The following is a 26097-nucleotide window of genomic DNA, read 5'->3' on the forward strand; positions in this document are numbered from 1 at the left end:
TAAAACAAAAATAAATAATATGTACTGTAAGCTGGAGTACCAAACACATGTAAAGAATCTTTGTGTAGGTTTTGCTCAGCAGAACCCTTTATTGCTTAAGGATGTGAATCAGGATACATACCAGTGATCCCGAGGTCTCCGTCCCACGTCTTGCTTGCCTTTCTTCTTTGAAGTGCATCACACTCTCCAAAGGGGAGATAGCAACTTTTACCTGCCCCTGGCACTCTCCACTGAAGTCTGTGATGTTGTACCAGCCACAGACAAACTGGAAGCCAGAGAGAAGCAGGGAGAGGTCCACGGAGGCAAAGCCAATCACTCTCTCCTCATCTGTGGGGGAAAGAGAAGAGCTGGGCAGAATGGCTGGGCATGTCTTTCCCCAAGATTAGAAGCTGCACACAGAGAAACTGTCAGGAAAGAGGGAGGTTTAGTGATTCCAAAATAAACAGAAAAGACAGACAATGAGGGTAAGACAGACTGGCAACCACATAGCCTGTTTTCACTTTTATGACTTAATTCCCGTTTTGTATGGCAGGGAAAAGCTGGCAGGGTTGAGATTTGTCCTTTTGATACAGATAACTAGAAAACACCTTTAAATATAAGAAACACATGTTCTTTTCCCAAGGTTAACAAGACTCAGTGACTGTCCTCAAGGCAGCGGATTTTGAAAGAAAGCATTCGAAAGACCATCACCCTTGGAATTATGAGGGATTTATTTGCATTTTTCCTTTTATGCTTATATGTGTTTTAAAAATGTTCTGTAACATTTGAATTAAAAACAAAAGTGACATAAATCACAAGAGAGAGACGAATAATTCCCTGGAAAACCAGTGGAAGTGCAAAATGTGCTTGGGTGTTGGCTCCTAAGGGGGTTGCCCTGTAATGGCTGAAAAGGCCCCTTCTTGGCTGGAAAAGCTACCAGGCAATGACCTTTGTTCTCAGATGCACTGCTTCTTGTTCCTCATTTCTGACATGAAAGTAGTGAGGACTAACAGGCCTCTGTCACTCCTCAAGTTCCTGTTTTGTACAGCCTCTGCCCCCTCCACTGAATATCAAAGGATGAATCACCAATATGGACACAATTTTCAGTTTTCAAACTGCTAAATAAATCAAGGAATGCAAATTTTCAAGAGGAATGGTTACAAGTTTCCCAGGTCCTTGTGCACACTACTGGTGACACTAAACTCACCACACGCCAACAGTTGTTTACACAACTTACTCTTCTTTAGACTGGGACCTACCTAAAAACTGAGACCAGATATTATTCACTTTATATTTTCTCCATTTTCCATACCTAACATTACAACTTCTCTCATCATGAGGACCTTGATAAACATCACTGAACACTAGTGAACTGGCCAACGGAGATTGGGACAAAGCAGCAATGTGCCACAGCAGTAAATCTGAGTGTGGCTTTGGGTTGAAAACACATTACTTGAGCTCCCTGAACCTCAAAAGTCTCATATATTTAGTGAGAAGTACTGAACTCAATTTAAGATCCCCTTCAACATGGACAGTCTTAGATTCTAGGAATACTGGAAGTTGTGCTCCCAACGGTAGACCATTCTTACTTACTGAGGATAAAGAACAATGGCTAAAGCCATTAATGTGCACTCCAAATATTTGTTACCACTCTACAAAGAAAACTTATTTGCTTTATTTGATTATTGGAGATGTAACCTGTTCTTCTAACTTTAGGTCTAGGTAACCCCAAATTGAGGCTTCTGCCTAACATGAAAGCACTACATCCTAAACATAGGGGAGGAGGAAACTGACTAAGTTGATCACTAAGAAAAACAATGGTTTTGCAGAGTGAATTTAACATCAGATTCAGCAGGACAACCCACCATTCTCCCTTTGTGGTTCTAGTGATGCTACACTCCCTTCATATCCTTTTTTCTTTCTTTTCTTTTTTTTCCCCTCTCTTTCTTTCTTTCTCTCTTTTTAAGATTTTATGTATTCATTTTAGAGAAGGAAGAGGGAGAGAGAGAGAGAGAGAGAGAGAGAGAGAGAGAGAGAAGGTGGGAAGGGCAGGAAACACCAACGTCCATATGTGCCTTGACCAGGCAAGCTTGGGGTTTCGAACCTGTGACCTCAGTGTTCCAGGTTGAAGCTTTAGCCACTGCACCACCACAAGTCAGGCCATACTCTTTCTATACTCCAGGATTTTGTATTTGCTGTTTCCTTGGGCTATATTGTATCCTGGCCCTTCTTTTCTCAGCTGAGGTATACATGCTCCAGGAATACCCTAAGTCTAAGTTAGATGTCCCCTATCAGAGCACCCTGTGTTTGCCTAATCATATATAATGTTAGACTGTAAGCTCCAGGAGGACAGAGACCATGTCTTATTTTACCTTTGTTGCAAAAGCATTTAGCATAGAGCCTGGCACAGAGTAGGAACTCAGATATTTACTGAACACAGACTGATTTAATTTGAATACCTTTTGCTATAGGTTCGTTGAGTCTGTGTGTAGAGGATGGGGTTAAGGGGAAAGAAGTATCTATATACACTCAGAGGCAGAGCTAGAGCTCATCAGTTTGATCTCACTATTTTCCTCATCTCCATTTACAACAGAGTCCTACAGGACTCTCTAGGGTTCCTGAAGGGAGGAAATTTATATATATATAAGGTCTACCAGAAAGTTCTGTCCGTTTCTATCACAAGTTTCGACACATAAGCATGTTTATTTGGCGCATGTGTGCCTCTCTATTTTTATCACTTAATGTATACATACTGACATAGCAAATTAACTAAAACAAAGTTGATTCACGTTAGTCTTATGTGTGAAGTGATAGTGTACCCATGGCTACTGATAAAGTTCATTTACGCCACTGTAATTTTTACGAATTTCAACAAGAAGAAATGCTACAGAAGCATGTAGAAATTTATTGAAAGTGTTTGGTGAAGGAATAATACCGACTATCACTTGTTTTTGTCCTTACAAAATTTTTTGAAGGGCAAAAAATTCAAAAATTAAGAAGATATCAAACAAGCACTGGTTCAATTTTTTGCATCAAAAGATAAAACATTTTCCAAAAATGGGATATACAAATTGCCCTCATGCTGGCAAGAAATCATTAATAATAATGGCAATTATATTATTTAATAAAGTTTATTGATGGTAAGAATTGTATTTTGTTTTATTCCAAAAATGGACAGAACTTTCCGGTAGACCTCATATATATAAATATAAATAAAATTATTATTATTATTATTCTATATATCCAACAGCCCTAGCACAGTATCTGACACACAGCAAAAACAATAATAAAAAGAGCTCCACTTACTAATCAGCCAAATACTTTATATATCAATATATTATCTCTAATCCTTACAAAACCCTGTGGTGCAGGTACTGTTATCTTTATTTTATAAATAAGGAAACAAAGGCTCGAAGAGGTAAACTCACTTATTTTAGGCCTAACAGTCTGTAGACAGCAGAGCCAAGATTTGAATCCAGGTCTACATAAGACCAAAACTTATTTTTTTCCTGGTAAGGTAAGTCTTTTTTTTTTTTTTTTAATTTTTTCTTTATTTTTTCTTTATTCATTTTAGACAGGAGAGGGAGAGACAGAGAAAGAGAAGGGGGGAGGAGCTGGAAGCATCAACTCCCATATGTGCCTTGACCAGGCAAGCCCAGGGTTTCGAACCGGCAACCTCAGCATTTCCAGGTCGACGCTTTATCCACTGCGCCACCACAGGTCAGGCCAGGTAAGTCTTGAATTAAGGTGAGCCATGGTCTACTTTACAATCTCTGGAATACTTTACAGAGAAGAGAAGAATAGAAAGCAAGACATAACTAAATAAAGCAGAAATTTGTAGTGTTGATTCAGAGAAAACCTATTTATGATCAGTTCTTGCTGCACTTTGGAGGTTGGGCAGGGGTGGGGACATAAGTGAATCTGAGGAGGCAGCATGGGAGGCATCATAAAAACCAGACCTACAGCATCACTTCCAGACAGGAGCACAGGAGGGGAGACAGGTAAGTTGATTTCTTTTAAACCCTGACTACTCTCAGGTTTTTATTAGGCTTTGGGGTTAGCTCTAAAAACTTACCACTAGACAAACAAAAACTGTAATGCTGTAGATGACTCAAAGCAACAGAAGGTTTTAAAACCAGACCCTAGCAGGAATCTTAGAGCAACTAGATTTACTGGAGGGATTTAGCTCACTAAAACTTTCTAAGTATAGGAGTTGTAAGATAGCTGGAGGTCCCCAGCACCTTATTTTCTAAGTCATCCAATCTTACTGATGTTCTGAAGTACAAACAGTGAAGGCTATATAGCCAGTCAAAATTGGGTTCTCGAACCTGGGTCCTCTGCATCCCAGTCCGACGCTCTATCCACTGCACCACCGCCTGGTCAGGCCGTCCTTGGAAGCTTCTTAAAAAAGGACAAGAGCTGGCCCTGGCCGGTTGGCTCAGAGGTAGAGCGTTGGCCTGGTGTGCGGGGGACCCGGGTTCGATTCCCGGCCAGGGCACATAGGAGAAGCGCCCATTTGCTTCTCCACCCCCCACCCCCTCCTTCCTCTCTGTCTCTCTCTTCCCCTCCCGCAGCCAAGGCTCCATTGGAGCAAAGATGGCCCGGGCGCTGGGGATGGCTCCTTGGCCTCTGCCCCAGGCGCTAGAGTGGCTCTGGTTGCGGCAAAGCGACGCCCCCTGGTGGGCAGAGCGTCGCCCCCTGGTGGGCGTGCCGGGTGGATCCCGGTCGGGCGCATGTGGGAGTCTGTCTGACTGTCTCTCCCCATTTCCAGCTTCAGAAAAATACAAAAAAAAAAAAAAAAGACAAGAGCCCTGGCCAGATAGTTCAGTTGGTCAGAGTATCATCCCATAGCACAGAGACTGCCAGTTCGATCCCTGATTGGACACATACTGGAACAGCTTGATATTCCTCTCTCTCTCTCTCCCTTTCTCTCTCACTAAAATCAATATATAAAAATTAAAAAAAATAAAATAAAAGGAAGGACAAGCTGTGCGACTCTAGTCTTGTGTACTGCCTGAAAATGCTAGGATCTTGGTTAATAAGCCAGAGTTAACAGAAGGCGTAATGTGATACAAAAGAGGTAGAAACCACTTGTGCTTGGCATGATGTACATAATAGTTGAGATATAATTAGAAATACTCAAATGTACTTGGATTTCTGCACTAAACATGGAGTCAAACAAAATTAAGTGCTTTCTAAGGGTTTAAATTCTAGTGGCATTCTGTGGGATTCCCTCTAACACTGGGATTCTAACACAGGTGTTCTCGGCACCATCAGCACCAATGTTTCTCTTGCTTAAAAAAAGGATTAGCACACTGTCAATTGTGTGTGAGCTCATTTTTTACAACCAGAGATTACAGAGTTCATACCTCCTTTATGCCAAACTTTGAAGACCAGAGTTTGTTGTGGGTCCAAAAGAAGCTCTTTTGATAACCTATTAAGAAAAACAACCACCATAAATTGTGTAGAACACTTCTATAGTATGAAGCTGAAATTTGAAGAATATCTTGTAGTTTGTAATGAACTTTAACACTTTCATTTTATGTTCTCAGTCATCTTCTAGGATAGATTTTTATTTTCATAGTTGAAAGGAGATGAAAACTCAGAGAGGTGAAGTAACTTGCCAAGACTAGAAAACAGGTTCCCCTGATACTGATTTCCCCTCGAACACTCAAACTTTCTCAAGGCAAGGGAGGGAGTATGGAAAAGGAGCCCCTCCATAGGGAGTGAACAATTTTACTGGAGCAGGTAAGAATACTCTTAGTAACATGGGAGTGGGAGGATGATGAGAAGGAAAAAGGGGACAAGAACATTTACTGAGTGCCTTCTTGGGTTCAGGCACAGTGTCAAGTGTTCTATATACATGTAAAATGCACAAAAAGCTATGACATGAGCATTATCATTCCTGTTTTACAGAAGATAAAGCTGGGCTCAGAGAGGCAATTTGTTCAAGGTGACATAAAAGGGGCAAAGCTGGCATTTCAACCCTAGTTTGCCTGACTCCAAAGCCACTCTGCACAGAAGTAAGACACCAAAATAAAGTGTCCAACTTTCATACCAAATAAAATGATGTGGAAAGCATTCAGCACCTTTAATACGTATATTTTATGAATCACACAGTTTTAATGATAAAGATTTAGAAAGTTCTAAACCAGGTACCACTGCTCCAGGTGAGCAAGATGGAAAATGAAGGCAAATCTAAAGATTTAATTTCCTTCACCAGATACCACTGGAGAATTGAAGAGAGCAAGTCTAATGAGAGGTCCTGCTGTGTTCAAGTAAAACAAATACCATGGGTGTCTGTTTTTAACCCTTTGACTAATGAGTTTTTTCATGCTCTCTAATCCCCAGGAGTGAGTTTTCAAAAAATGAAATCAGTACCAATTACAGTTTGATTAACTTAAAATCATGTTTGATAACCAATTTATGGAAACAAGAAGAACATATATTTGCCTTTTTTAATATTGCCTTACACATTTTTAAAATGTGTAACTGTACTCTGGATGGTCAGGAGGCACGAGAACGTGCATGAATGTTTGTACTACTCAAAGGGTTAATGCTACCTGGGGGGTCAAAATACTTACCTTTGTATTTCCACTTCTGCTGTTGTCACCTGAGGGACCCTGACTGAGCCTAGTTTTCTTTTAGCTCTGGTTTTTCTTACTTGTAAAATAGAATATCATCTACCTATAAGGTTGCTAGAACAATTTTGTGATAAAGGAATGATAAACAGGACCATTATTCATTTTTCTTCGAATCTTGACTCTGCTCTCTACAATTATGTAATCTCCCTGGGCCAAAGCCTCTACAACTATAACACGATCGACAGAACTCAACTGTTGGTATTTTGAGCCTTCCATAGGAGATCTGTTATGTACCATAACGTAATTTTCCTAAATGTCATCAAATTTGGACCTCACAATAATCCTGCGATTTATCCTACCTTACAGATGAGGAAAAATCGCTTCTTGACCTTTTGGCTAAGGTCAAGTGTAGAGATGAGGAATCTGAGGTTCAGAGATGTTATGCACATTGTTCACACAGTTAGTAAATGAGAGATGGGGTTGGGGGCCAAGTCTCTCTAGTTCCAAAGTTCAGCCTCCTCATACTGCACCAGAAATCTTTTCCAAGGATGTATAATTCACAGCCTTTTCTAAGATTAGTTTTCTCTGTCATCTTCATCTAGATAACATATATATAAATTCTTCCATACTTAGTTAGCTGAGGTATCTAAGGAGACTTCTGTGAACTTCTAGCTCTTCTCTTCTAACACCTCAACCAGAATCCTCCCAGCAACCCCATCTGGGGTGGATGCTTGAGTACCCAGCTATTTTTAGCGTCCGAGGCTGATGTGCTCCAATAAAACTATCCTTGGTGCCCGGGGCTGTGCTCGAACTAATTGAGCCACTGGCTGTGCGAGAGAAAGAAGGAGAGAAGGGGTGTGGGGGGAAGAAGCAGATAATTGCTTCTCTTGTGAGCCCTGACTGGGAATCGAACCCAGAATGTCCCTGCACTGGGCTAACGCTCTATCCATTGAGCCACCGACCAGGGCCTCTATGTATTTTTCTGAAGTGGTAAGAAGTGGGGAAGCGGAGGGGTGGTGGTGGTGGTGGTGGTGGCACAGACAGACAAGACTCCCGCATGCGCCCAACCAGGATCCACCCCACATGCCCACCAGGGGGAAATGCTTGGCCCCTCTGGGGCATTGCTCTGTTGCAACTGGAGTCATTCTAGCACCTGAGGCAGAGGCCATGGAGCCTTGGCTGCGGGAGGAAAAGAGACAGAGAGAAAGGAGAGGGGGAGGGGTGGAGAAGCAGATGGGCGCTTCTCCTGTGTGCCCTGGCCTGGAATTGAACCCAGGACTTCCACACACCAAGCCGACACTCCACTGTTGAGCCAACTGGCCAGGGCTGGCCTCTATGTAATTTTTAATGTATCTTAATCATCCTAAACACCTTGCTTTGTTCCAGGCACTGGGAATTAAAGATAATTATAGTCCTTACTGAATAATTAAAAAATTTTTTTATTTGTTGATGTTTTAGCCAGAGAGGAAGGGAGAAAGAGAAAAACAGGACCACTGAGCTGTTCCTGTATGTGTCCTGATTGGGGATCGAGACAGCAACCTCTGGGCTTCAGGCTGATGCTCTCATCAATGGAGCTATCCAGCCAGGGCCTGAGTAATTTTTGAACTGTACTAAGCAGAGTTAAAACACTACAACAAAACATTTAAACCACTGCTAACTGTGAACTTTTCCCTTAAAAATTTTTTTTTCAATTACAGTTTAAATTCAATATTATTTTGTATTAGTTTCAGATATATGGCATAGTGGTTAGAAAATCATATACTTTACAAAGTGACACCCTGATATTTCAAGTACCCACCTGACATCATACATATAGTAGTTATAATATTATTGATTATATTCTCTATGCTATAGTTTACATCTCCATGATTATTTTGTAACTACCATTTGTACTTCTTAATCCCTTCACCTTTTGCTATTTGTGAGTTTGAAAGCATTAGAATTAAATAACTGCTTAATAAGAAAAGCATTTTCCAGGTCTGCTCAATATTATTGTGTCTGTTACATTCCCTGTTCTGAGTTTGTTACCTGGAACCAAAAGCAGATTCCAGAAGGCTGATGGAACATCATAAAATACAAACCTTGATTGATGTTGAAAATTCCAGATGGGGGAATCTGTGTTTTCAACCACGGGGGTGTAGACAGGAGATGGTTCATTAGCTGTTACAAAGGATACACAACAACTGGGTACTGATACTTTCCTTTTGGTCAAGGGGCTCCCTGAAATAGAACAGAATGGAGTGACTGTCACTTAACATACCCAAAAGAATGTGTTGGAAGCCTCCCATTATATAGGTATAAGCAGGACCATTCCAGCCTTCTCCTACCTTTGGCTCTTTGCTCGAACTATTTCCTGTACCTGAAATGTTCCCAGTGTCCTTTTTGCTACTAAAACAATCCTATCAAGATTTAGCTCATAAATATTCCCAGATAAAAAATGACTTCTCCCATCTTCTTGTACTTTATGGGATGACAGAAAATAATGGATTGAGAGGCAAAAGACAACTGCAAAAAGCCCTAGACATAAGGGTCAGTTGATCAACTACTAGCTCTGCCACATATATTCTGTGTGACCTCAAGCAAGGCCTATCTAGGCTACAGCTTCCTCAAATATGGTTTATGATACCTACACCTCCTAAGATGTTAAAAATAAATAATATACAGGCCCTGGCCGGTTGGCTCAGCGGTAGAGCGTCGGCCTGGCATGCGGGGGACCCGGGTTCGATTCCCGGCCAGGGCACATAGGAGAAGCGCCCATTTGCTTCTCCACCCCCCCCCTTCCTCTCTGTCTCTCTCTTCCCCTCCCGCAGCCAGGGCTCCATTGGAGCAAGGATGGCCCGGGCGCTGGGGATGGCTCCTTGGCCACTGCCCCAGGCGCTAGAGTGGCTCTGGTCGCGGCAGAGCGACGCCCCGGAGGGGCAGAGCATCGCCCCCTGATGGGCGTGCCGGGTGGATCCCGGTTGGGCGCATGCGGGAGTCTGTCTGTCTCTCCCCGTTTCCAGCTTCAGAAAAATAACCACCCCAAAAAATATATATATACATAGTAGCAGGTAACACTTCTAGTGTATCACTTACTATGTGCCAGGAACAATTTTAATATATGTATATACATTAATTCTTTTAATCTTTAGAACCACCCTATGAGGTAGGTATTACTATTATTTCCATTATACAGATGAAAAAACTGGGGTACAGAGAGATTAAACATTTATTAAGTGGTCACACATTTATTATATGGTAGAATTCAAGCATTCTGGTGTAGGAATATGCTACGAAAATATGCATAGTTAGAATAACAATCAGAGACAGTGGGGCACGCAAGGGCAAAAGCCCTGAGTGGAGGAGAGTCCAGGGGTCTCTCTGACCTGTACTGGAAACATTGTGTGCTCGAAACAGCAAACCAGCAGGATAGAAATGTTCAGCAACAGAAAATGTTTAGGCTCTCAGAAAGAGATTAGGAGTCAGCATGTTCCTTGTCCTTGACTTCATCCCCTGAGAACTTCTTCTCTCTGTTTCCTTGAGTTATTTCTACTGGTTAATAAATATGTGAGTAAGGCTGAGGATGGGCCTTCAGTCTTTCGATCTGTTGATGGGGACTGTTGCCTCCCCTTGGCGCATTGGAGCATTTTATCTGGTCTCTGAGTAAGTAGTTTATTGTCTGTCTCTGCAACAAGTGGTGCCCCGTGTGAGAAACGGGAACAAAATGACAGGTTTGCACTCCAAGTAGTTCACTATAGTATAGCCGTAACAAGTGGTTTCCAGAAGAAAACGACCTCTCAAAGGAAAAGGATGTCCACTCACCCGGTTTGGTAAGGGACACAGCAGCAGGGGAAAAGCCCTTGAGTGCTTGTGCTGAGGTCACTTCAAGGGATCAGGCCAGGGGATTTCCCTTTCCCTCCATCTCTCCTTCATCATGGGGAATTCCCTTTTCCTTAAGCAGCAGAGTCTCAAGTTACAGCTATAGGGAATCCTCCAATCTGTAGGGTGTCAGATTAGAATTTAACTATCCTTTTGCTCATGATCTGACAACAATGCCCTTGGTATCCAAAGGAGGGAAGTTTATACTTAGAATATTGGGAAAGCACTTTTACCAGGGGACGGTTGAAGCAATCGGGACGGGATATGAAATGACCTCTTGGGGTTTGAAAGGGCTTGTAAAAACTGTTCTCATCACTATGAAAGCTAGTTATTTCTGAACAGATAAGAAAGTTTATGAAAGTTACAGAAGGTTTGTGATAGAAAAAAAAAAGAGAAGGAACTAAGAAAGTAGACAAAAGTGAGAAAAGGAAAAAAAAAGGAACATTAGAAAAGTCTTAGGAGCTTGAGGAATTCACCCAAACTTACAGGTATTGCAGAAAGAGACAACAGCTTTCTTTCTTTCTTTCTTTTTTTGTGTGACAGAGACATAGAGGCAAAGAGAGGGACAGACAGACAGGAAGGGAGAGAGATGAGAAGCATCAATTCTTCATTGCAGCACCTTAGTTGTTCACTGATTGCTTTCTCATATGTGCCTTGAACAGGGGGCTACAGCAGAGTGAGTGAACCCTTGCTCAAGCCAGCAACCTTGGGCTCAAGTCAGAGACCTTGGGGTCATGTCTATGATACCACACTTAAGCCAGCGACCCCACGCTCAAGCTAGTGAGGCCATGCTCAAACCGGAGACCTTGGGATTTCGAACCTGGGTCCTTTGCATCCCAGTCTGACGCTCTAACCACTGTACCACTGCCTACTTGGTTAGGTGAGACAATAGCTTTCTTAAGCCCCAACTACACAGACAAAAAAGGGGCAGTCAGGAGGAGAGACTCACTCCACAAGAACAACTGTATAAGGCTCTTTTTACTCTTAATTTTTTGAACATTTCCTTATCTGGACTTACTGTAGCCAAGAGGCCTTTTATACCAGCTAAGCAATGACCTAAACTTCTCATATTGAACTGGGAAATATTAGCTGGCCCTGAGGGGCAGAATCCAGTCAAATCACTAACTTGGGGGCGAGGGTATATTCCAATTTTGTCATCAACAGGTCCTCTTTGGATACCAGCAAGAAACGTGAAGCCTTATCATGATTTGGCACCAGCCCTTAGAAAGCAACCTGGTTCCAGAGATCCATAAATCCATCTCCAGAAATGAACCCCCAAAAGAGGAGAACACCGAACTCACTCCCAAGCACTTAGGGAGCGTCTGACATCACCTGGGACACTCTGAAACATCTAACCAGGTGTGCTAAAGAAGCTTTGAAAAATACAGGCATGCCTGTGAGCACTAAAAATCTCTCTCTCTATGCTTGCCCTTCACCTTCCACTGCAATCACTGCCACCCATTAAACCTAAGCATCTCACTCTCTGTTAATCTTTACTTAAACAAAAAAGGGGGAAATACAGGATATGCTATGAAACTATGCATAGTTAGATGAACAATCAGAGACAATGAGGCGCCCAAGAGTGAAAGCCCTGAGCAGACGAGAGTCCAGGGGTCTCTCTGACCTGTACTGGAAACACTGTGTGCTGGAAACAGCAAACCAGCAGGATAAGATTCAGCAACAGAAAAAGTTTAGGCTCTCAGAACAGAGATTAGAAGTTAGCATGTTCCTTGTCCTTGACTTCATCCCCTGAGAACTTCTTCTGTCTGTTTCCTTGAGTTATTTGTACTTGCTAGTAAATATCTGTAGGGCTGGGGACAGGGCTTCAGTCCCTCAATATGTTGACCAGGACTGTTGCCTCCCTTTGGCCCCTTGGAGCATTTCATCTGGTCTCCAAATATTTCATTGTTGCCATGACATTCGGGCTCTAGAGCCCAAGCTCCCAGCTATCAATTATACTGCCTCAACTATAGAGTTAATGAATGTAAAACACTGAGTACTATGCTGGTACTAATTTTTGTAACATCAGGTTTCCAATGTGAGAGACTCAGTCTTTTATTCACTCTTAAAACAATGCAAAATGAAGATGTCTAATGATACCAGATAGTCTAACTGAGCTGTCCAGCAAGTAACCACTAGCTATATAGTTATTTAACTTTAAATTAATGGAAATTAAATAAGATTAAAAATTTAATTTCTTAGTTGCACTAACCATACTTTCAAGTGCTCAACAGCCACATCTGGCTAGTGGCTATAATACTGGACAGCAAAGATACAGAACGTTTCCCTCACAGTACAAGTACTTTTTGACAGTGCTAAATTAATACAAACTCATAATATAGACTCTTTGTACTCCATAAGATCCCTTTAGCTCTAAAATGCTATGAGTGTCAGGGTTACAGGTGTAGGAAAGAGAAAAAAACAACAAGAAAATAAGTATGTCTTAAACATCATTTATGTGATCCAGAGGAACAAATTCTGCATGTAGATTCTAAGTAGTTTGTCTTCTTTCTACCTGTCCAGCTCAAGGTTTCTCCAAATCCATACCCCCACTTCACCTGTAGGTAAAGTTAATCTTTGAGGCACCACCCCACTCCTTCTCTACCTGGCTGCTCCTTTTAGTAACTGCTCTTCCAAAGACCTCAGGCTATCCTGTGGAGAGAAAGCAATCTGATAAACAAGCCCTGGTCAGGAACTGCTAACTCTCCTCTCCTCCACAAGCAGTGTAACATTTAACAAGTAGCCATTAAAAGACAGGATCTAGCACCATCTACTCTCAGAAGCCTCTCGACTCTCTAGACCAGTGTTTCCTAACCTTTTTTGTGCCATGCCCCACCTTAACCATTCTAAAATTTTTATGTCCCCCCCTATGTAACATACATAATTTTTAACATTAAAAAATTGATTTGTTCACTTAATAAACATAAATGATAGGTTCTAGGAAGAAATCACTATGAAATTGTTAACAAAACACAGTAAGTAAAATTTCAAAACATATAATGAAAAACAAATTTAAATTCCAAATAATTTTAATACAGATTTTTCTATATTGATTTATTATTTTAATTTAGAGTGATCCTTGCACTTGATGCTTGCTGCACAGAGATTTTATATTAGGTTAGCTTTAGTCTCAAGTCTCCACGTTGTGTTATATCCAGCCGATTTCTTTTTTTAAAAGTAAATCATTTACAGCACTAAATCCACATTCAGCTAAAAATGAAGATGGAAACGGTAGCAATAGTTTTCTTGCACATTTGGTTGAATTTGGGTATTTGATTTCTGTTTCCTCACAAAGCCATGCCATCGCTCCTTTGATATTAAATAAAGCTTTAACTGACTCATCATTTTGCAATTCTGAGAGTTCTTCTTGATACTGCATATTTGATATATCAGACAAATCCACTAACATTGGCTGCATCATCCATGTTGGGAAATCAATTTGTTTTAAATCAGAAAATCTTTCTTTTAAATCAGCCGATAGAATATTCAAATGATTGACAATAACAAGGAAAGCGGTATCAGTTACTTCACATTTTTGGAGCCAATGAAACTGTTTAAAGTTTTTGTTGTTAATATGTTTCTGACATAACTCAATATTGGTAATGAAACCAAATATCTTTGCTTTTGCATCGACAAGAGTTTTATTTGTTCCTTGAAGTTGCTTATTTAATATATTTAGTTTTTCAAAGATATCGGCTAAATAACTCACAAATGCTTTACCATCTATTGTTAACAGATACTTCATTTCAGGTTTGTCGCTTAAAAAATCACTAAGAGTATCAAATAGTTCCATAAATCTTTTCAAACAGTTTCCTTTAGATAGCCATCTTACTTCAGTATGAAGTAAAAGTCTCACATGGTCTTCATTTTGTTCTTCACAAAATAGCTTGAAAAGACGCTCACATTTGGCACTAGCTTTAATAGCATTAACACACTTTATTACTGTATGTAATACTTCATTCAGAACAGGCGAGATGTTTTTAGCTACCAAGTTTTCCCTATGAATAACACAATGCACAAGAATCATTTCTTGATTCGCATCTTTCATCAATTTTAAGCAGCCATTTTTCTTGCCCATCATATTGGGAGCACCATCTGCAGCACAAGATGTTATATTTTTCATTGGTATATCATTGACATCTAAGTAGCTTTTATCTTTGGAGGTAGTGGTGCTTTCTAATCTTTTACAGAACAACATTTCTTCAGCAAAATGTCCTTTATCAATATATCTTACGTAAGTTATCAATACTGCCTCACTGTCTCTCAAAGTTGATTCATCCATTTGCAAGGAGAATTTTTTTTTTTTTCCTTTTGTATTTTTCTGAAGCTGGAAACGGGGAGAGACAGTCAGACAGACTCCCGCATGTGCCCGACCGAGATCCACCCAGCACGCCCACCAGGGGCGACGCTCTGCCCACCAGGGGGCGATGCTCTGCCCCTCTGGGGCGTCGCTCTGCCGCCACCAGAGCCACTCTAGCGCCTGGGGCAGAGGCCAAGGAGCCATCCCCAGCGCCCGGGCCATCTTTGCTCCACTGGAGCCTTGGCTGCGAGAGGGGAAGAGAAAGACAGAGAGGAAGGGGGAGTGGAGAAGCAAATGGGCGCTTCTCCTATGTGCCCTGGCCGGGAATCGAACCTGGGTCCCCCCATGCCAGGCCGACACTCTACCACTGAGCCAACCGGCCAGGGCCGAGAATTTTCTTGTTTTCAGCTTTTCAATAAGTTGTTTTTCAATATCCTCACTCATTTCGTCTATTCTTCTGCTAACAGAATTGTTACTGAGTGGCATAGCTTTTACATCTTTGTCATCTTTTTCAAGAACCGTTTTAAGAAATGCTGATATTGACGGTTTTATTAAATTCTCTCCTATAGTGTGATTTTCTCCAGTTTTAGTGATGAATAAAGAAATTTGATAACTAGCCTCAAGAACACGATTATTAGTTGAAGTATGAGCAGTAAATAGAGATTTTAATGTTGTTCTTTATACAAAATTTTTCTTTAAACTTTTAAAGTAACTCAAATCTGAATTAATATGAGCACTATGTTTCGCCTTCAAATGCGCCTCAAGATGACCTCGTTTCATTGATTCGTTGGTCAAGCATTGCTGGCATAAAAGACAAAAAGGAATCCGCTCATCGTGAACAGCGGGTATGAACCCAAATTTTAAATATTCCTCCGAATACTGATGAGTTTTTTTCTTGCTTGCACCACTCATTTTACTATGAGCTATAATAAAAATAAAATCAATTAAAAACTAATATTAAAATATGTGTTAAAATATATTCGATGTGACATAGAGTAAACGTATACTAAAAATTCATATTTATTTAAATGTATGTAACACATTTACTACACTACCACCGCAAATCAAAAGGTATCTATATTTTTTCCACTTGACAGAATTTTCTGGAAAGTTATGCTTCTAAAATTAAAATTGTCATGCATGCACCATTATAGCCCCAATAATATTTGTGAAATATTATTGCTTTCTAGCCCCGATGCAAGAAGTACTTAATAAAGAGTTTAATATTGATAAAAATAAAATCAAATACTTACCAATTATATCTATACAATATATATATGTATATTTATTAAATCAACGAGCTTTTACAACAGTTTTGACTGACACTTATTTCAAATTAACACCAAATGAATGATGTGAAACACTACAGAAGTTGCGATGGGCCAATTAGGTGAGAATAACTGCGTTGTTTAGCGAGTTTTTAAAACGTCCGGGGTTCCCCGCGGCAGACGGCACGCTCTGCGGTGAACCCAGGACGAAGTTTACTTGACGACGCCAATCACCCAGTTGATATTTTGGTCTCATCAAACGAAATTATACTTAATAATTATTTACTGCAATTATTTAAGAATTGCATTTTTTGTTAAATTTGGCACCGATATCTAGCATTGCATTTAAATGGCCCGGGGCGAAAGAGTTAAAGTCGTGTCGAGTCCATTTTCAAATTGCCCCCCTTAACTATCGAATTGCCCCCCTGTGGGGCGTGGGCCCCACGTTGGGAAACACTGCTCTAGACAGAATCACTGAACTTTATACTCTGAGTTAGATTTCTCCAACTTCAGTTTTCTTTTGATATATTTTCCTCAACCCAAAGAATTTCTATCAGAGAAGACCAATTCTTTTCAAACTTTTCCACAAAAATAACAATAATCCAGTAAATTCTAAAGTATTGGGGTTGCTGCTGCCTTTAAAGAGCAACAATAGCCCTGGCCGGTTGGCTCAGTGGTAGAGCATCGGCCCAGCATGTGGAAGTCCCGGGTTCAATTCCTGGCCAGGGCACACAGGAGAAGCACCCATCTGCTTCTCCACTCCTCCCCCTCTCCTTTCTCTCTGTCTCTTCCCCTCCCACAGCCAAGGTTTCACTGGAGCAGTTGGCTCGGGCACTGAGGATGGCTCCATGGCCTCCTCCTCAGGTGCTAGAATGGCTCCAGCCACAACAGAGCAACACCCCAGATTGGCAGAGCATCGCCCCCTGGTGGGCATGCCGGGTGGATCCCCGTCGGGAGCATGCAGGAGTCCTATCTGACTGCCTCCCCGCTTCTAACTTTGGAAAAATACAAAAAAAATTAAAAAAGAGCAACAATAACCATGACATCTATTAGCAGGCTTCTATTTAATTTAAAAATTTATGAGAATTTTATATTAACTTCCATAATACAGCCCTAGTTGTTTAAACTAAAAACAGCCCTCCCCAACTCTTGGTTAAAAATAAACACATCATTTAATCTCGTGCATTTTAACACCTCAGAGCACACAGCTAGAGCAGATGGCATTACTTTTAGACTGTCTTACAGGGGATAATTCATAAAGAAAATGAGTGATAAGGAGAGCAAAGGGAGTGGAAATGTTATAAGGAGGCTGTGGGAAAGAACTGACAAGAAGGAAGAGGAACGGCTAGCCTTAAAAGTGAGACTGGGGGTGTCTGCGAGGCTGAAGGGAGCTGAGGCATGTGAAGAGCTGCCAAAAGCAGAAACCGGAGGAAGGAAAACTTGGAGGCAGAAAAGATTTAGAATTAGGAAGTCACTAAAGATACGGAGGAGATCTAGATAGGGAACAAAATAAAACAAAAGCCACTGGCTTACAACATGACAAAACTAGCTTACAAGCATATTCTTGAAAGAGCAAGAAAGAAGATTCCAGTAAAATAGTGTAAGCAAAGAATAGTTAACGTAAATCAATTAATTTAGTATCCATCATTTCAAATATAAAATGTAGAGGATGGCGCTAATAGTACCTTTATCTAGTGACATATCATCTTAAAAGTTTTATTTTAGTGAATATGAATAATATTTATGTAAACTGACATGCTCAGCATCCACCACCACCCACTTTTTATTTTTATATATTTTTCAATTTTATTTTTTAAGTGAGAGGAAGGGAGATAGACAGACTCCTGCATATTCCCCAACTGGGATCCACCTGATAACCCCAGTCTGGCTGATGCTTGAATCAACTGAGCTATTTTTTAGCACCTAAGGCTGATGCTTGGAACAAATGAGCTTCCCTCAGTGCCTGGGGCCACACTTGAACCAATCAAGCCACTGGTTGCAGGAGTGGAAGAGAGAAAGAGAAGGGGGGGGGAGAAGAAGGGGAGAGAAGCAGATGGTTGCTTTTCTTGTGTGCCCTGACTAAGAATTGAACCTGGGATGTCCTTACATTGGGCCAATGCTCTATCCACTGAGCAAACTGGTCAGAGCCACGTCTGCCCACTTTTATTGTACTGTATTTCTTTACTATATAGACTGAAAGGGTAACAACTACATTTTCTAGACTCTCTTGCAGCTAGAGGATGGATAAAAATTGGCTTCTTGCAATTAGATGCCACTGCAACAGATTTGGAAGGCAGATGTGAGGCAGAAGACATCTTCCTTTTCTACTAGCAAGGGTGGCACTAATTTCCTGCTCCAGGGTTTGGTCCCTGGGTTACCAGAGGCCCTATGGTAATAGGATTGATGAGTTTTGACTTACTATTTTGAACTAAAAGATCTAGTGGTTAAACTTAGCCTAAAGTCTACTCCTCTAGCTCTTCCAATGACCTGAGGTACCTTAATATTCTGTATTAAAGTCAGGAATAAGTTGTTTTCTATAATTGGGCTCTCCCCGACACAGCTTTCATACTGGCTCCTGCACTCCCACTTTCCTTAGTAGAAATCAAGCTTCTCAACTGATTTCTTCCAATAAAATGTCATAAATCTTCACAGCAAGGGAGACATAATCTGTCTCTATACTGACAGTTCCCACAGTATTCTTTAATAATCTGTGTGTCTTGTGTCCCCCCTACTAGATGGAGAACTCCTTGAATGCAAAGTAGGCCCAAGGTCCTTATTATAGGTCTAGAAGCTCTGCCTGACCAGGTGGTCACACAGTGGATAGAGTGTTGGCCCAGGATGCTGAGGACCCATGTTCAAAACCCCAAAGTCGCCAGCTTGAGTATGGGTTCACCAGCATGAGCACTGGCTCACCAGCTTGAGTGCAGGGTTGCTGGCTTGAGCCCAAGGTCGCTGGCTTAAGGAAGGGGTCACTGGCTCAGCTGGAGCCCCCTGGTCAGCAATCAACTGATAACTAAGGCGCTGTAACTATGAGTTGACACTTCTCATCTCTCTCCCTTCCTGTTTGTCTGTTCCTCTCTCTCTCTGAAAATAAATAAATAAAGGTCTGAAGACTCTTCACTGCCTTTGGTCTATAGATGGTTACCCAGGTTGGAGGAGAGAAACTACCTTGTCTGCTAGTAGTGTGTACCAGCAAAGGACAACAACATCTGCTCAAGGATGTTCTGAGAGAGATCAGCAGAGAAGACCAGCTGCAATTCTGAAATGCTTGACTTCTAGGTTCTGCAGTTCTCTAAGACAATCTCAGCGATGATCTTCTATGAGGATCACATTTGACAGTTGAGGAAAAGAAAAATGGGTTTGCCCAAAGTAACAAAGTAAGTTAATGGCTCAGATAGGATCAGAACCCAGTCTTCTAATTCTCACTCTGGAACTCTTTCTATTATATCATAATTTGGAAGGCACATTTCAGAGTGATGATGGGCAGGTCTATACTCTTAGGGTTCAGCACAGTGCCTGACTGACACATAAATGTTTGTGGGGGGAAGAACTACACAGGCTTGTCATTGCAAGGAAGGAAATCATGATACAACAGAGACTTCTGAAAGTCAGATGCTTACTCTGACTTGGCTAAACAGAAAGAGGCCAAACAATAAGTGACTTACTGTTTTTGTGTGTGACAGAGACAGAGAGAGGGACAGATAGGGACAGACAGGAAGGGAGAGTGATGAGAAGCATCAATTTTTTGTTGCGGCACCTTAGTTATTCATTGATTGCTTTCTCATATGACCCAGGAGCTACAGCAGATCGAGTGACCCCCTTGCTCAAGCTGGCAGCCTTGGGATCAAGCTGGTAAGCCTTGTTCGAACAGATGAACCCATGCTCAAGCCAGTGAACTTGGGGTTTCAAACCTGGGTCCTCTGTGTCCAACACTCTAATCATTGTGCCACTGCCAGGTCAGGGAAGTGACTTACATTTTTTTTCAGGGACAGAGAGAGAGTCAGAGAGAGGGATAGACAGGGACAGACAGACAGGAACGAAGAGAGTTGAGAAGCATCAATATTAGTTTTTTGTTGCGACACCTTAGTTGTTCATTGATTGCTTTATCATATGTGCCTTGACTGCGGGCCTTCAGCAGACCGAGTAACCCCTTGCTCGAGCCAGCGACCTTGGGTCCAAGCTGGTGAGCTTTTGCTCAAACCAGATGAGCCCACGCTCAAGCTGGCGACCTCAGGGTCTCGAACCTGGGTCCTCTGCATCCCAGTCCAATGCTCTATCCACTGCACCACTGCCTGGTCAGGCATAACTTACTTTTTTTTTTTTTGTATTTTTCTGAAGTTGGAAACTGGGAGGCAGTCAGACAGACTCCCGCATGCACCCAACCAGGGATCCACCAGGCATGCCCACCAGGGGGTGATGCTCTGCCCATCTGGGGCATTGCTCTGTTGCAACCAGAGCCACTCTAGCGTCTGAGGCAGAGGCCACAGAGCCATCCTCAGTGCCCGGGCCAACTTTGCTCCAAGGGAGCCTTGGCTGCGGGAGGAGAAGAGAGAGACAGAGAGGAAGGAGGGGTGGGGGTGGAGAAGCAGATGGGCGCTTCTCCTGTGTGCCCTGGCCAGGAATCGAAACTGGGACTCCTGCATGCCAGGCCAACGCTCTACCACTGAGCCAACTGGCCAGGGCCACATTTTAAAACTCATACAAGGAGTATTAAGAGTTGCTAAGTATCATATTCACAAATGAGAGGACATTATGCTTACATAGCTACATTGTAAAGACCAAGGTCCTAGGATATGGAAATAAACAACATGCACAGGCCCTGTCCCCAGACAACCTAGTGGAGAGGGACACTGTTATTTTCAGTATGGAATAATAAATGATAGGAAGAAGGAAAACTGTGGGGGGTTGGTGGTATGGGCAAGTGCTGACAACACGGAGGTTTTCTGCTGATAGGGGTGGTCAGTAGGCTTCAAAATGTTGCAGTCACTTTAATGAACTCTTGAAGGATGAGGAACATATTTGCTGAATAAGAGTGGAAAAGATATTCTAGGTAGAGGAAACAGCATAGTCAAAGGCTTAGTAATATAAGAGAGAATGGGCACTGGCATAAAGTTTATGAAGCCTGGACAAGCAAAGTGGGCAGTGAGAATGGAGAAATGGTGACAGAAACTTTCTAAGAGGCCATGATCCTATACCATGTATTGGACACAGTGGAAACTTTGGAGAGGCAACACAGGAAATCAAAGAAGGTATCACAGAGAAGAAGCCAATTGTGCAAGGCCTCAGATTCACATATTTCTTCATTAGACAAATATTTACTACTTATGCATCAGACACAGTTCTAGGTATTGGGAATTCAGCAGTAAATAAAACAAAGCAAATAAATAAACAAAATACATTGTTCAAAGCTGCAGACAAAAATAAAGCAAGAAAGAAGGATAGAAAATGTTGGAGGGGCTGCAATTTTAGATAGGTGGCCAAGGAAGGCCTCGCTGAGACACAGTGATTTCAGTAAAGACAGGCCAGGAGTGAAATAAACTCCAGGTAGAGGAACATTGATCCAAAGACCCTGAGAAAGGAGTCTGCCTATACAGTCAAGAAAAAGAGGGCTGGTGGATGAGAAGAAGGGGAATGCCAGTAGGGTAGGTAGAGTTTTATAACTGGGAAGAGAGAAAGGAACCCAGGCTTAGAAAGGGTGCATGAGCAAAGGCTCAGGGAGTTACTTGCTTGTTCTGGTAGAAGGGAAAGGAAGCTAAGCACCACTGGAAAAAAGTCGCCATGGTGCCACATGGCCATCTAAAATCATGTCAATTATTCTTAGTCAAGTCTTTACTACTGCTCAGCAATTTTCTTATTTATCTTTTCATGAGATCCTATAGGCTCCCTTGCAATGACCTTGAGTTCTAGCCAAGAGAATCAACTGCTATCAGATCCTCCATGTCCCCTCTAAGCAAGCCCAAAACATGTACTTTCCTACTTCAATACCTTTGTTCAAGTTGAAATATCTACTTGGAATTTCATTCACACCTTTCTGAAATTCTATTCAATCTAAAAGTTTTGATTCCTTAGCCATATCTGATTTCTCTTTTTAAACTTTGTGAACACTATAAAGTGTATTACCCTTTGGCCTTCAGAACATTTTGTTTCATAGATCATTCATTAACTGTGTAGCTGCTAATGTTCTTAACCAGGTTATCAGCTGTTGGAAGACAGAAACTATGTGTCATTTGCTCTGCACTCTCTGTACCTGGCACAGGTCCCACACAGATTCATTCACTATTTGCTGAACTGAACTATCATTCTTGCAATGAAATCACAGGACTGGACATGTGATAAATGCCCACCCTTGGCTCGGCTTGACTGACTGGTAAACAACTGCAGACAGGACTAACTGGCAAACACAGCTATATCTCATTCCCAAGAGGCGAGACTTTATAAAGGAAAGAGTATGGTGTGAGAGTCAGATATAACTGATCCAAGCTGTGGCTTTGCAGTTTATTAACTATGTAACTCTTAACACCTTCTTGAGCTTTAACTTCCTCATTTATAAATGGGTATATACTGTGATCTATTCATATCATAACCCTGCTTGTGGTAAGAATTAAATGAAATAATTAATGTAAAAAATGAGAATAAAACTTGGCACTAGGAGGTGTTCAATAAATCACTGTCCAATTTACTCTGCCAAGTCATATCTTAAAAATGAAACTCACTCTCTGATAGAAAAGTTACAAGTATATTTCATTTTTTTCTCATACAGAGACTCCCCTGAAAATGAGATATAAACCATATTTTTGTATATTAAATTTTATTTTTGAGGCAGTAACAAAAAACCAAAATAATTGTTGTAAAAAAAATCAAAGCTTTTATGTGCTTTTTAAAAACTCAATCAGCATTTTTTTTGAGAGAGAGAGAAAGAGAAGCACTTTTTTGAGAGAGAGAGAAAGAGAGAGAAATTTGCAGCACTTTAGTTGTTCATTGATTGCTTTCTCATATGTGCTTTGTCTGGGGCTCCAGTCAAGCCAGTAACCCCTTGCTTAAGCCAGAAACCTTGGGCTCAAGCCAACGACTTTTGGGCTCAAGCCAGCAACCCCACGCTCAAGCTAGTGAGCCTGCACTCAACCAGGATGAGTCCATGCTCAAGCCAGGATCCTCAGGGTTTCAAACCTGGAATCTCAGCATCCAGGTTGACGCTCTATCCACTGCTCCATGCCTGATCAACTCAGCTATTGATTTTTCTCTAAACCTATATAATATTATTAACCAATGTCACCTCAATAAATCCAAAAAAATTAATTTTAAATAATCCTTAACCAGGCAAGAGCCAGTGGCTCAGTGGATAGACCTTTGGCCTGGTGTATGGACATTCCAGGTTCAATTCCTGGTCAGGTTACAAAGGAGAAGCAAACATCTGCTCCCCCTCTTCTTGCCCTCTTCCCCTCTCGCAGACAGTGAGCATGGCCCTAGGCACTGAGGATATCTTGGTTGGTCTGAGAGCGTCAGCCTCAGGTACTAAGGATAGCTCGGTTGATGGATGATTCAAGCATCAGTCCCAGACTGGGTTGCTGGGTGGATCACAGTAAGGGTAAATGCAGGAGTCACCTCACTATCTCCTCTCATCTCACCCCATCCCCCCCAAAATCCTGAACCAAAAGATTTCATTTTTTAAAATATCAACTTGTCAAAAACAGGCTGTTCTGGTGGAGCAGTAAAAAAGCAAAAATTATTTCTCAATTTTGTTACTTCTAAGGCATCTCAGTATATCTAATCTCAGTATCTCAAACACTGCAAAACAAGATTGTACTTGAACTGTCCTGAGATAAAATGTCTCAAGGTTATGATACACAAAGATTATGAGAAGAATCATTATATGGAGATGTCATTATAGAAGCTTACAATACCAGGAGTGATGTCTGTTGATGGTGTGTATAGGTTGAAATAGAAATGAAATATAAACAACAGTTACTATGAGCATGAGTTTTGTTTCTGTTCCAACACAGTACAAACTAAGAGATCAATACAGAGATGATAGAATCAAAACCAAAGGATGTATTTTGAAACTTCTGAACTCATAAGGCTATGGTTTCTGGCTCTCACAGCCATCATACATCTCAGATCTATTAATCCCAGCTATTCATAAATGAGAAATTCAAGATACAGAGGGAAACAATAACTTGGTCAAAGATATATACATACACACACATAGCACACTGGCTGAGAATATAGAGCTGAATATGTTCCTACTAGAATGTAAGCTGCAGAGGAATACAATTTTTGTCTGTTTTGTTCATTACTTTTATCCCTAGCACCAAAGACAGGTTTGCACATAGCAACTATCAAGTTTTGTTGCTGAATGATGAATGAGAAAATCAGATAAGCTTAAATAGCTCATATCTAGTGAAAAAAGCCATGCAAACAGTCTGACCTGTGGTGGTAAAATGGATAGAGCATCAACCTGGAATGTTGAGGTCCCAGGTTGGAAACCCTAAGGTCGCTGGCTTAAGTGCAGGCTCATCCACTTGAGTGCAGAGTTGCAGCTTGAATGTGGGATCATCAATTTGATCCCACGGTTGCTTGCTTGAACAAGGGGCCGCTGGCTTAACTGCCCCCCCCTCCCCATCAAGGCATGTATGAGAAGTGATCAATGAACAACTAAAGTGATGCAATTATGAGTTGAAGCTTCTCGTCTCTCTCTCTTCCTGTCTCTATCTCTAAAAAAACAAACAATCCCCATTCAAAAAAAACATGTAAACAATTTCAGTTCTGTGGAGGGGATCTTTATGTCAGGAAAACTGGTACATGGTATTGTTTGAGCTGAGTCTTTAGAGAGGAGTTGGAATTGAGCAGGCGAAAGAGAAGGGTGATGTCAAAGGGAAAATTTTAGGAGCAATTCCAAGGCTGAATAAAGGCAGGGTAAAGGTTCCTTGTGCATGGTCCCCTTTGGCTGTCTGACGAGGTATACGGGCCTCTTTTTTTTTTACAGAGACAGAGAGAGAGTCAGAGAGAGGGATAGATAGGAACAGATGGACAGGAACGGAGAGAGATGAGAAGCATCATCGTTAGTTTTTCGTTGCAACACCTTAGTTGTTCATTGATTGCTTTCTCATATCTGCCTTGACCGCGGGGCTACAGCAGATGGAGTAACCCCTTGCTCGAGCTAGTGACCTTGGGTCCGAGCTGGTGATCTTTGCTCGAACCAGATGAACCCACGCTCAAACTGGCGACCTTGGGGTCTTGATCCTGGGTCCTCCGCATCCCAGTCCGATGCTCTATCCACTGCGCCACCGCCTTGTCAGGCTGGGCCTCTTCTTTTAACATTGTTTTTTTAAAATGCATAATGTAAAATACACAGAATTACACAAAATCAAATTATACTGGCATAGTTATCAAAACATTAAAAAAACTTTGTGATAGCCTGACTAGGCGGTGGTGCAGTGGCTAGAATGCCAAACTGGGATGCGGAAGACCCAGGTTTGAAACCCCAAGGTCGCCCAGCTTGAGCGTGGGCTCACCAGCTTGAGAGTGGGGTCGTTGGCTTGAGTGTGGGATCATAGACATGACCTAAAGGTCACTGGCTTGAAACCTAAGGTCGCTGGCTTGAGCAAGGGGTCACTCACACTGCTGGAGCCCCCGGGTCAAGGCACTTATGAGAAAGCAGTCAATGAACAACTAAGGCATTGCAAGGAAGAACTGATGCTTCTTATCGCTCTCCCTTCCTGTCTGTCCCTATCTGTCCCTCTCTCTGTCTCTCTATGTCTCTGTCACAAGAACAAAAACAACAACAAAAAACTTTGTGATATGGTAATATGTGCTTTACTAATGTATAACAAGATCTAACTGTAGGTTTAATAACTACCATAATTTTGAAATAATAGGTATAAATGATATTTTAGATATCTTCAATAACTACAATGAGATATGAAAATACCTCTGATTTCTATTGTTGACATCACAGATACTGTTAAGATTGCTAGGGTCTATTGCTTATATTCACAATCAGAGGAAATGTTAAATTTTAGTTAGAGTAGCAATTTTCAACTGTTTCATCTCATGGCATACATAAACTAATTACTAAAATTCTGTGGCATACCAAAAAATATATTTTTTT

At 41.5% G+C, this 26097-nt stretch overlaps 1 protein-coding gene and 1 long non-coding RNA gene across 6 annotated transcripts in view; one reads left to right on the forward strand and one right to left on the reverse strand.

Moving 5' to 3' along the window:
- C2CD3 (C2 domain containing 3 centriole elongation regulator) overlaps window positions 1-26097 on the reverse strand; it is a 161347-nt gene that overhangs the window by 34395 nt on the left and 100855 nt on the right. For all 5 annotated transcript variants that reach the window (XM_066368089.1, XM_066368080.1, XM_066368074.1 and 2 more), the window contains 3 exons: window positions 8645-8783; window positions 5349-5413; window positions 122-327 (listed from right to left, as the gene is read on the reverse strand). In XM_066368089.1, coding sequence (XP_066224186.1) covers window positions 122-327; window positions 5349-5413; window positions 8645-8783 — 410 coding nt within the window. The remainder of the gene's footprint in view (window positions 1-121; window positions 328-5348; window positions 5414-8644; window positions 8784-26097) is intronic.
- Window positions 10244-26097, forward strand: part of LOC136394792 (uncharacterized) — a 33787-nt gene continuing 17933 nt past the window's right edge. The window contains exons 1-3 of the long non-coding RNA XR_010749234.1: window positions 10244-10372; window positions 11084-11301; window positions 11586-11780. This is a non-coding gene — a long non-coding RNA (uncharacterized lncRNA). The remainder of the gene's footprint in view (window positions 10373-11083; window positions 11302-11585; window positions 11781-26097) is intronic.

The sequence above is a fragment of the Saccopteryx leptura genome, chromosome 1 (assembly GCF_036850995.1).
Source record: "Saccopteryx leptura isolate mSacLep1 chromosome 1, mSacLep1_pri_phased_curated, whole genome shotgun sequence".
Lineage (NCBI taxonomy): Eukaryota > Metazoa > Chordata > Mammalia > Chiroptera > Emballonuridae > Saccopteryx > Saccopteryx leptura.